Source organism: Sitodiplosis mosellana, unplaced genomic scaffold (assembly GCF_009176505.1).
Source record: "Sitodiplosis mosellana isolate CC-2019 unplaced genomic scaffold, AAFC_SMos_1.0 Smas_scaffold_3, whole genome shotgun sequence".
Classification (NCBI taxonomy): domain Eukaryota; kingdom Metazoa; phylum Arthropoda; class Insecta; order Diptera; family Cecidomyiidae; genus Sitodiplosis; species Sitodiplosis mosellana.
Genome location: NW_022595246.1, coordinates 5,813,546 through 5,823,154, shown reverse-complemented (window position 1 = coordinate 5,823,154; position 9,609 = coordinate 5,813,546). Strand labels below are relative to the sequence as shown.

The 9,609-nt window shown below is 37.3% G+C and overlaps 3 protein-coding genes across 4 annotated transcripts; 2 read left to right on the top strand and 1 right to left on the bottom strand.

Annotated features, from left to right (window-relative positions):
* Window positions 1-662: 662 nt before the first annotated feature.
* On the top strand, window positions 663-4,871 carry LOC129566582 (PI-PLC X domain-containing protein 1). Of its 2 annotated transcripts, none has more exons than XM_055442659.1 (6): window positions 663-1,816; window positions 2,130-2,893; window positions 2,982-3,571; window positions 3,658-3,862; window positions 4,075-4,348; window positions 4,520-4,871. In XM_055442659.1, the coding sequence occupies exons 2-6, from the start codon at window positions 2,824-2,826 to the stop codon at window positions 4,767-4,769; spliced, it is 1,389 nt and encodes a 462-aa protein (XP_055298634.1). In that variant the 5' UTR covers window positions 663-1,816; window positions 2,130-2,823; the 3' UTR covers window positions 4,770-4,871. The 2 variants fall into 2 exon arrangements, with proteins under 2 accessions (XP_055298634.1, XP_055298633.1); XM_055442658.1 differs by having other exon boundaries at window positions 663-1,904.
* Window positions 4,773-5,954, bottom strand: LOC129566583 (intraflagellar transport protein 43 homolog). Its single transcript, XM_055442660.1, has 4 exons — window positions 5,741-5,954; window positions 5,472-5,680; window positions 5,372-5,401; window positions 4,773-5,283 (listed from the first exon to the last, which is right to left on the bottom strand). The coding sequence occupies exons 1-4, from the start codon at window positions 5,777-5,779 to the stop codon at window positions 4,926-4,928; spliced, it is 636 nt and encodes a 211-aa protein (XP_055298635.1). The 5' UTR covers window positions 5,780-5,954; the 3' UTR covers window positions 4,773-4,925.
* A 38-nt stretch (window positions 5,955-5,992) lies between these two features.
* Window positions 5,993-8,613, top strand: LOC129566581 (ribosome biogenesis protein SPATA5). Its single transcript, XM_055442657.1, has 2 exons — window positions 5,993-6,466; window positions 6,577-8,613. The coding sequence occupies exons 1-2, from the start codon at window positions 6,070-6,072 to the stop codon at window positions 8,568-8,570; spliced, it is 2,391 nt and encodes a 796-aa protein (XP_055298632.1). The 5' UTR covers window positions 5,993-6,069; the 3' UTR covers window positions 8,571-8,613.
* The last annotated feature ends 996 nt before the right edge of the window (window positions 8,614-9,609 follow it).

The following is a 9,609-nucleotide window of genomic DNA, read 5'->3' as shown; positions in this document are numbered from 1 at the left end:
AGAGAGAGAGAGAGAGAGAGAGAGAGAGAGAGAGAGAGAGAGAGAGAAAAAAACAGTGTGAAGAATTAGAAAAACAAAGTAAATTCAAAGATTTTGTAAAGCAAATTGAAACCAATGTTCAAGAAATTGGCAACGTTTTATTTATAAACATAGATTTTAAGACTGTGTAATTAATTCTGCGACATACGAATGTTTCAAAAGTAGAATAAAAAAAATAAAAAAATGAAACCAAAAATAGAAACAAAAATAGCATTTCAAATTCAAATGTGCCATGAAAACCACAAACGGTTTGAGTGTTTTTTTCCCTCTTTCTCTCTCTTCTTCCTCTCAATGCACAAAGTAGCATGTGGATGGCAGTAAAACTTAAAGAAATCTAAAAAATGTCAATTGAAATGTTATCACAGCGTTTCTAGCGATTTTCGACAATAATTTCAATTAGAAAATTTCGTATATTTTCATTTTTATTTCATGTCAAATTTTAGGTTTTCAATGACTACGACGTAAACTCAATAAACCAAGCCATTTAAAGCAAATACACAAACAATCAATTCACGCGACAGATGGCGCCATGGTGCAATTTTTCACTTTGCCAATATTATAGTTCGCAAGGCGACGAATTTACAGAGTTTTGTATATAAGCGCATCGGTTCGCCTATATAGTTGGAGGTGTGTGTTCTGTCGTGAGATAGGCACGAACTGGACATTGATCGCTTTTACCGTGTTAGTAAATTCAAGCAGATCTGCTCAGTGCAGTGGCTTATCACACTCTTGTAGGTAGATTTTCCAGTCATTGCTTGTATGTTCCCGTTTGCACAGCAATGCTCAGTCGTTGCTGACGCACGGTTGAGCATATGAGCGTTGACAGGTCTACCAAACTCCAAATTGTTGTTGGTTAAGTAAATTCTTAGCTTCGTTCATTAAGTTAACTTGTTCAGAACACTTCCATGCATGGGTATTGCCGAGCAATTTGCCCATTTTTTGCATCATTTTCGGCGCAATTTTTTCGATAATTTTTTTTTCTTCGTAATTTTATTCGTTTTTCTGTGCTTTATCGGAATTATTTGATTTTTTTGCAAAAATGTATTTGCAATTATTTTTAATCTGCGTTTGAAGGGAAACAAATAGACTGAACAGGGTAAAGGTTAAACGAAACGAAATCAAATTAAATTTGTCTGTCTGAATTCAATTAAATTCGGTGCGATGAGCTTCTTTCGTAATTATGAAGATGTTGAGATAATACGAAAAAAAGGTTAAGTAAATTTAAAAAAAATAATTTTTGTTCTCGCGAATAGTGTTTGCTATTGCCTCGACACGTAATGTTCGTGTTTCAGTTTGCTCACAACAGTAATGAATCAGGGAAATTGTTGTTCCATTGAGCACGGCATGTACACTTTTTATTGTTATGTTTTTTTTTCGCAATCGTTGTGGCTTTATTGTTCGAAGCGCGATGACTCTGTATTTCAGCGAAATTTGTTTATTCAAACCGAAATGTGCTAACATGAGTGACTAACGCTTGGCAAGTGTTGTCACTTGCTAATTGACTCAGAATCAATAGGAGACAAAAACATCGGAAAAAGCTGTTGTGACAACTGATTTTTTTTCTACGTTTCATTCCGAATTGCGCTACAATTCAAAGGCTCAACACAAAACACCCGTTTTTTTCTCTCTTTCGATAAAGAGCTTTCCGAATAGATTCTGATCGGTTGAGTTGCGCCATTTAGACAGAACCAGTTCAAATTAGTCGTCAACTGGTGTATTTGGTGATGATTCAAATAGAACTCTAGCACATCGTGCTGATAATTATGAGCAATTGAAAGTGAGTGTCAACGAGAGAATGTTTTTTTTTTGTGTTCATTCTAGTGCAGCTATAGTTGCTTTGATTCGATACCCGCATATACATGAATGTGAGTTACGTTAAATGTGTGAACGTTTTACCGTTGACCATTCACATTGCATGATTAAGTGGCAATGTGTATAGCATTGATTCATATTTGTTTGCTTTTTTTCACCCGTTCACAGTTCATTCAGCAGCAGCAGCAGCAGCAGCAGCATATATTTTCATTCATTGTTTAACTTCTTTATTTATCGTTTAATCTACATATACGTTTGTTTTTTTTATCTCTCCACAGATCCCTCCCTCTCTTTGCCAAAAACATAACAACGGCTGACCAATTGGAATACTGCCTCATTATTTGCAGTTTTCTCTTTGTGCGCGCTCACACTTGATGCTCTCGCTGTCTCAGTCGATTGCGATGTCAATCGCAGTGTTAATCTTATCGTCTAAGCAGCAAGATTAAAATGCGTTGTCGCATTTACATTCAAGTGTTTATTAATATTTTTGATTTAATCAGACTATTTTGACCCATAAGTGTCAATAAATCAAATCGTTTTTTTTTTTGAATAAATCTCGCATATAATTGAGTTAAACGACTCATTTTTCATTCTCTCGCTTGACGTGCTTGATTTTGTGTGTTTATTTTTTCTCTTTGATTTTTCTATTTTTATTGTGGTCAAATAAATGCGTGTCAGTTTTTATATGCCACAAAATCTATCTGAAAAAATTGAGTACTCGAGAGTGAGCATCATCGGGGCAATCGTGTATAATCAAGTGTACGAAAACGTGAAAAATGATAACGATGACATGAATTTATAAATAAGCGGTCCAATTGAAAATAGTATCATAACAAGTAGGATCACACAGTGTGATTGCAGTGCTCAATATTTACGAAACGAGTACAAATTTTCAATATCATCAATTGATTTTAAGTGCAAATAAAAGTGCAAGTTTACGGATTGAATTGAAGAAAACCAGTGCTGGAGACGATGACTATGTTGTACGATACAGTGGTTGTGCTGCTTGGCTGTTGCGGTTGCATTGCCTATGGACAATTTGGTAGGCAATTTTTTTTTCCTTAATGAATTTAACCTTTTTTTTCTTGGTCTCACAAAAAGTAACTTGTTCTCATTTTGCTCTGTGTCAGCCATCGAAAAGCCGTTCAAATTGAGTTTGACGATAAGCGCAAAGCTGAGCGCAATCGAGGTGTCTTGGTACAATTTACGAACACCAACTAATGGATACATTATTTTAACGGATGAAGAGCCACAAGCCCCGTATCGAAAGCAACGGCCAACGGATATTGAGCAACAGCCACATGAAATTTACACAAATGAGGACAATTCAACGCACAAATACTATGCTGACAATGACAATGACGATATTAGATGGACGTATGGTCGGGCCAATAAACCAGCAGTTTATGTTATCAAACCAGACGAGGCAAGCGGATGGATTACAACGAATATTATATTTGACAATAAGCATTTGGAACGGTTGAGAGCAAGCACCAGATGCTATGGCTATTGGGCAACATATGTGGATAACTCGTCGAATCCAGTGATTACCACATGTATTCGAACGTACGCCACCTGGATGAACGACCATATGGATCTTATTAAACGATTCAAATTTCGCGATCTTTTCATTCTTGGATCACACGACTCGGGCTCATATCGAGCCAATTTCAATTCGAGCCGAAACGAAACGCTTGTTACCAAATATGCGCTAACGCAAGTAAGTGATTGACACCATCAAATTGAGAATGACAACAACTAGTTCAAAGCTGATCACGTGATACGTTTTTTTTGTGTGTGCATTAGAGTGATGATATCACAAGCCAATTGATGCACGGAATTCGATACTTGGACATACGAGTGGGCTATTACCGGGCTACTGAACCACAATTTTGGGTGAATCACGGGATTTCCCGGCAACAGCCACTCATTAAGGTTTTGCGGCTAGTACGTGACTTTGTGTTGGAAACCAACGAAATCGTTATATTCGATGTACAAGAGTTCCCTGTCGGTAAGTGAACCCCACTTCATTTCATTATTATCGGCAGATTTTTCATTTCTTGGAAATTTCTCCTTCATTCACAGAATTATAATTATTGTTTTTATTGTAACGGACTTATTGTTCTTGAGATTATTTCTTCACATTCATCAGTTTTATCATGATTGTGTGTATTGTTTTGGGTTTTTTACATTTCTATTTTTTTAACTGTGAATGAAAAAAAGGTTTCGGCAAATCAATGGATGTTCATCGCAAATTGGTGAGATATATTCAAAATGAATTGAGCGAATTGCTGGTCGACCCATCATCCGGTTGGGAAGTGAAACTGGAACAGATTTGGCAACATCGACGCAATATCATTTTAGCGTATGATCACATTGAAATCGTCAATGAATTCCCATCGTTAGTGTTTCAATCGGTGCAACAGCGTTGGGGAAATTGCCAAAATCTACCGGATTTGAAGCGATTTTTATCACCATCGGGTCATTCATTTACTTTGTGAGTAGCTCAAGAAATTTTTATGGACGTTGTTCTTTGTATTCACATTGTTTTCTGTTCCGTTTTTTTTGCTCTCATGTTTTACTCCTTTCTCTTATTCTCTTTTTACTCATTCTAATACAAACAGTTGAAAAAATGTCAATTAAAATAATTTTGTCGATCACATTGCAGATTCTCCAGCCGTCCGTTTGCTGACATGGCAGAATTGACACCCACCACATGGGATGTGCTCACAGATAAATGGGGTGGTCTACGAAAGGTAGCCGATCAATCGAATCGCCACATTTCCAAATGGTATGCCGACGAATGGTTTATGTCGGCAAATATAGTTGCAGTCGATTTTTATCGCGGCACAAACTTAATGGAAACTGCCATTTACTCGAATTTGAAAAAAGATCTACTTCGACGAATGAAAAAATAGTCAATCGTTTGTGTTATTTATTGTACGTATTTTCATTGATTCATTTTAGATTTTAATACATTTGAATGTAAGAGTAAAGTTAAATAAAGACATTTGAATGGACGGAACTTGTTTCACAAAATAACCCTTGAACAATGCATGTTTCACACACACTTCCTATTCAGCTGCTTTCGCATTCTCATCCGTACTGTTCGGTTTACGTGAATGAATGAATGAGGCAACTTCGCTGAACAATTGCTCTTTGGTCAACGGTACATCGTGATCGGCGAGCACATTCTCATCTTGCAAACAATGCATCAATTTTGACAGGTCAATGTTCTCCGATGAGGCAAATTCGGAATACTTCAACAGTTCTACATTCAGTTCTTTGTACGTTTCAACACGATTTGCCGCTATGGCTTCCACTTCTTTTGCATCGATCAAAGCTGCTTCATCGATGACGTCGTCCAAGTCAGGTAGCTCTGGAATGTCATCGGACGGTGGTGACGAGGCCACAACTGTGTTGAAGCGTTCCCTACGATGAATAAATCATTTTCAATTAAAATTCACCGTAGATTTAGATTATATTCAATCTATACATTGCTCATTGATTGTGCACTTACATCTCACTTTGTGATGGTTTATTTCGATTTCTGTGAGAGAAAAAATATCATACATTCATACATAATTGAACAATTTTCTGAGCATAAAATGATAACATACTTTCCACTGCTACCCGATCGTACCGGTTCATCGAACCATCCAGTTCTTTGTTTGTTTTTCACTGGATTCGATTTAAAATCCAATCCAGATGAAAACTCATCCGACAGTGCATTTTCTTGAAAATTCGAGTCATAATCGGGTGTCGATGGACTATCACTACTGGCATTGCTTGTTGTATTCTCCGCAGCTCGTCGACCCTTTTTCACTGTCTAAAATCATATCAAACATTTACTACAACTCTTTTTTTTATTCAAATTTCACTTGCTTACCTTCTTAAAAGTCTGTTTCAAGTCTTCAGCCCAATCCATTTTGATGGGAACAATTATTTAAAAAATAATAATAAAAACAAACAAGAATAAAGTCGAAAAGTCAAGCATTCAATGCAAAAACCACTTTTGTTTACACATCAAAGTCAAATTGTTTATGTTGTTGGTTGCAATAGAAACGAGAGTACCGGCAGCGCCATCTGCTGGCATTTCAACCTCATTTGACAGCTTGTCATTCGATGCACGTGCTGAGTAGTAAACAAAAACAATTTTCGGTATTTCAAGTTGTGATTGCATTTGGTTAGGGCTTAAAAAGCCGATTGAAAAATACAATGTCACGTAAATCATTGTCGAAAAAAGAGCCAGCAATTTGGTATCTATGTAATAGCTGTAAATGTAACGTTTTTGCCAAGGATCGTGAACAACATTCGTGCACTGAACAAGAGAGTGATGAATCAAAGCAACAAAATTCCACATTTGTGAAGAATAAGAAACTTTTCACGAATCAATTCGCAGAGAAATCAGTCACAGATGATTTGAAAGGAATAAACGCAAATAAAGTGAATAATTTGATATTTCTACACGAATCAATCTTTCCACTGTGTGATTTGGTATTGGGTGATTATGTTTTGGTGTCATCATCAGCTCTAGCCAAAAATACATCAATCGTCCGGAGTGCCTGGCCGATGTCGACCGCAAATCAAGGGATTGTTTGTGTTTCACAAGAAGGTAATAATCGATTTTTGGATGAGATTTTGATTGCTGTTCTTCTAAATCAGTTGATTCACATCTTCTATTTAAATATATCTTTCACCCAATTGTTTCATTTTGAATTCCAGAGCTGCGAACAACATGGAAATCAACGCTTGACTTGAGAATAACAATAGAAAAACTGTCCAATGACTTGATACCTGCTTCGCAAATATCGCTTCAACCTGAAGACGCAGAAACTATTGACGAAAATGTGTGGCCAGACATTAAAAGGGTGCTCTCGATCCAAATGAGAGGGAATATCTACTGTGTGAATAACGAAATTTCTGTGAATTTTTTCAACAAACCATTTAAATTCATAGTCAAAGAGCTTAAGTCCAACCCATCAAGTGATGAACTTCAAAGTTTGGTCGATCAATTCCAATCGATGCAAATAAATGCGGAAAAGTGTTTTTTGGTCACGAGTTCAACGGCTTTAGAACTACATCAATCAACACGTGTAGAAGATGAAGACAGTAAGGCCACGACGCGTCCAAAGATCGATCAAATCGGTGGAATGACCGAAGTGCTTACTCAATTAAAGGACTGTATGAATATTGCATTGGGAAATACTACGTCAGGCTCTAGTTTCTATGTACCACGTTCCGTCATATTGAGTGGTCAAAATGGAAGTGGAAAGACTCTCCTCTGTGATGCCGTCATCGAACAAAGTGACGCACAGATCATTCGAGTAACCGCCTCGGAGATATTTAGCAAATATTTCGGCGAATCAGAGTCAAAATTGGTTGGATACTTCGAAAAAGCATACAAAAACCACCCAAATCCAACGATAATAGTGATTGAAGAAGTGTCAAGCATCAGCCCGAAAGAAACGAAAGAAGAGTCATCGAAGCGTGTCCAAATGGCATTTTTAAACATTCTCGACGAGATTCACATCCGAAAAGATGCGAGCCGATTATTTCTCGTGACAACCACCAGCAATGTTGATAATGTGAATTTGGCGGTGAGACGGTACGGTCGATTGGATGTTGAAATTGAAATACCCGTGCCCGATCCCATTACAAGAGAGCAAATTCTATTGAAACAATTGAAATTTGTGAAGCACACGTTGAACGAAGAAGATGTGAAAAACATTGCGAATAATAGTCATGGTTTTATCGCTTCAGATTTATCGAATTTAGTGGCAAAATCAGCGATGCATGCAGCTAGGAAGAATACATCTGGTGAACCGTTGATTGAGTTGAATGACATTCAATTTGCCTATTGTCAGGTGGTGCCGAGCGCCATGAAGGAAGTGGTTATCAAGTGTCCGAATGTGAAATGGTCGGATATTGGTGGTCAAGATGAGTTGAAATTGCAATTGAAGCAGGCCATAGAATGGCCATTGTTGCACCCGGAAACATTTACTCGCCTGGGAATTCAACCACCGAGAGGCGTTCTTATGTTTGGCCCACCTGGTTGTTCCAAGACAATGATTGCCAAGGCACTTGCCACTGAGAGTAACGTCAACTTTATATCCATCAAAGGCCCGGAATTATTCTCAATGTGGGTGGGTGAGTCAGAACGCGCTGTGCGCGATTTGTTCCACAAGGCACGTCAAGTAGCTCCGTCGATCATATTTTTCGACGAAATCGACGCAATCGGTGGAGAGAGATCGGCCTCAGCCAGTGGATCTTCGGTGAAAGAACGTGTTCTAACGCAACTGTTGACGGAAATGGATGGTGTGAATGCATTGATAAACGTAACGATTGTTGCCGCTACAAATCGACCGGATTTGATTGACAAAGCCATCATGAGACCTGGCCGATTGGATCGTATTGTTTACGTTCGACTACCAGACGCAAAAACACGACAAGAAATCTTTCGCATTAAATTATCTAAAATGCCGTTGGGTGATGATGTTAGCATTGGTTCACTCGTTGCTCAGTCCGAAGGATATTCTGGTGCCGAAATTCAAGCAATTTGCCAAGAAGCTGCGATGTATGCACTTGAAGATAACCTGAACGTCGAAACCATTGCATGGAAGTACTTTGATAAGGCACTCACCAATGTTAAACCACGTACTAGTCCAGAGCTGCTAAAATTGTACGATGATTATTCGAATGAAAGTTTAAAGGTCTAAAAAAATACGTAAATTTTAAAAAAATATTAAAAAAAAAAGTATACATTCCAGTGTGTTTGATTTATGAAAAATTGGTCTTCGTAGGAAATTCTTTTCGCATTAAACTCCACTTTCGCAGAAATTCTCTGCTGAATCACAAGTTACTTTAGTTCAATTCTTAGAAACACAAATAAATTTTCTATTAAAAGACAAACAGCAGAAAATGTCATCGAGTAATAAAGTTCTTGTTTACAAAATTTACAGAACAAACATCGATTCAGCGCTTATCAGTCGCCCATTTCGCATTAATCATACATGGCAATGTGATGTGCGCTCTCTTTTCGACTACTTTTTTTGCTTTCGACTTCAGAAAATGTGACACATGCAATGCACCGTAGATAACGTCATATTATTTTTTACACTGGAATTCGCCACTGACAAATCCAAACGCATTAACTGGACGGCTATTTGCATGAGAAAACGTCTCACGCTTCTGCCAAATCTCTCTCTTTCACATTCTCTCAAGTCGGCTACTGAACTTGCACTTTAACCCAACAGCAATGTTGGGGGGTTAATATCACGCATTTTCATCACAGTATTTAGAAATCGAAGGAATTGTATCATCGCTGTTGTAATTGTGCAATCGATGAGTATTTTGGTGAAACACAGAAGAAAACTTCGAACAAACAACTTTCACTATCAGAAGAGCTGATAAAAATGCAATAGCAATGAAATACAAAGTAAATAAAATCTAAATATAAATGAATGCTAGTGCAAAAAAAATCGAATTAAAATATGGAATAGGTGATTTCCATTGTTTTTTTTCTTGTTGTCGTTTCAATAATCTTGGGTTAATTTTGTTTTGTTCAACACAAAATTGTGGTTCTTGTGTTATTTTTTCTTGAGTTATCAATTGAAACGTGCAAATGATAGCCTTCCATTCTCCTGCATTCCTCCTTTATTTCATAAAAGCACGGACTGTAAATCTTCTCGTCATTTCAAAATTGAGCGGCTGCCAACTGTAATTCGTTTGATTTATGCATTTTTAAGCCAAATTTTA

Excerpts from the sequence above, each read along its gene's own strand:
- LOC129566582 (XM_055442659.1), top strand. The coding sequence starts at position 2,824 with ATGACTATGTTGTACGATACAGTGGTTGTGCTGCTTGGCTGTTGCGGT. Across the intron at positions 3,572-3,657 it reads CCAAATATGCGCTAACGCAA|AGTGATGATATCACAAGCCA; the intron begins GTAAGTGATTGA and ends TGTGTGCATTAG. Across the intron at positions 3,863-4,074 it reads TGTACAAGAGTTCCCTGTCG|GTTTCGGCAAATCAATGGAT; the intron begins GTAAGTGAACCC and ends AATGAAAAAAAG.
- LOC129566583 (XM_055442660.1), bottom strand. The coding sequence starts at position 5,779 with ATGGATTGGGCTGAAGACTTGAAACAGACTTTTAAGAAG. Across the intron at positions 5,402-5,471 it reads CGATCGGGTAGCAGTGGAAA|AAATCGAAATAAACCATCAC; the intron begins GTATGTTATCAT and ends TTTCTCTCACAG. Across the intron at positions 5,284-5,371 it reads AAACCATCACAAAGTGAGAT|GGAACGCTTCAACACAGTTG; the intron begins GTAAGTGCACAA and ends TATTCATCGTAG.
- LOC129566581 (XM_055442657.1), top strand. The coding sequence starts at position 6,070 with ATGTCACGTAAATCATTGTCGAAAAAAGAGCCAGCAATTTGGTATCTA. Across the intron at positions 6,467-6,576 it reads TGTTTGTGTTTCACAAGAAG|AGCTGCGAACAACATGGAAA; the intron begins GTAATAATCGAT and ends TTTGAATTCCAG.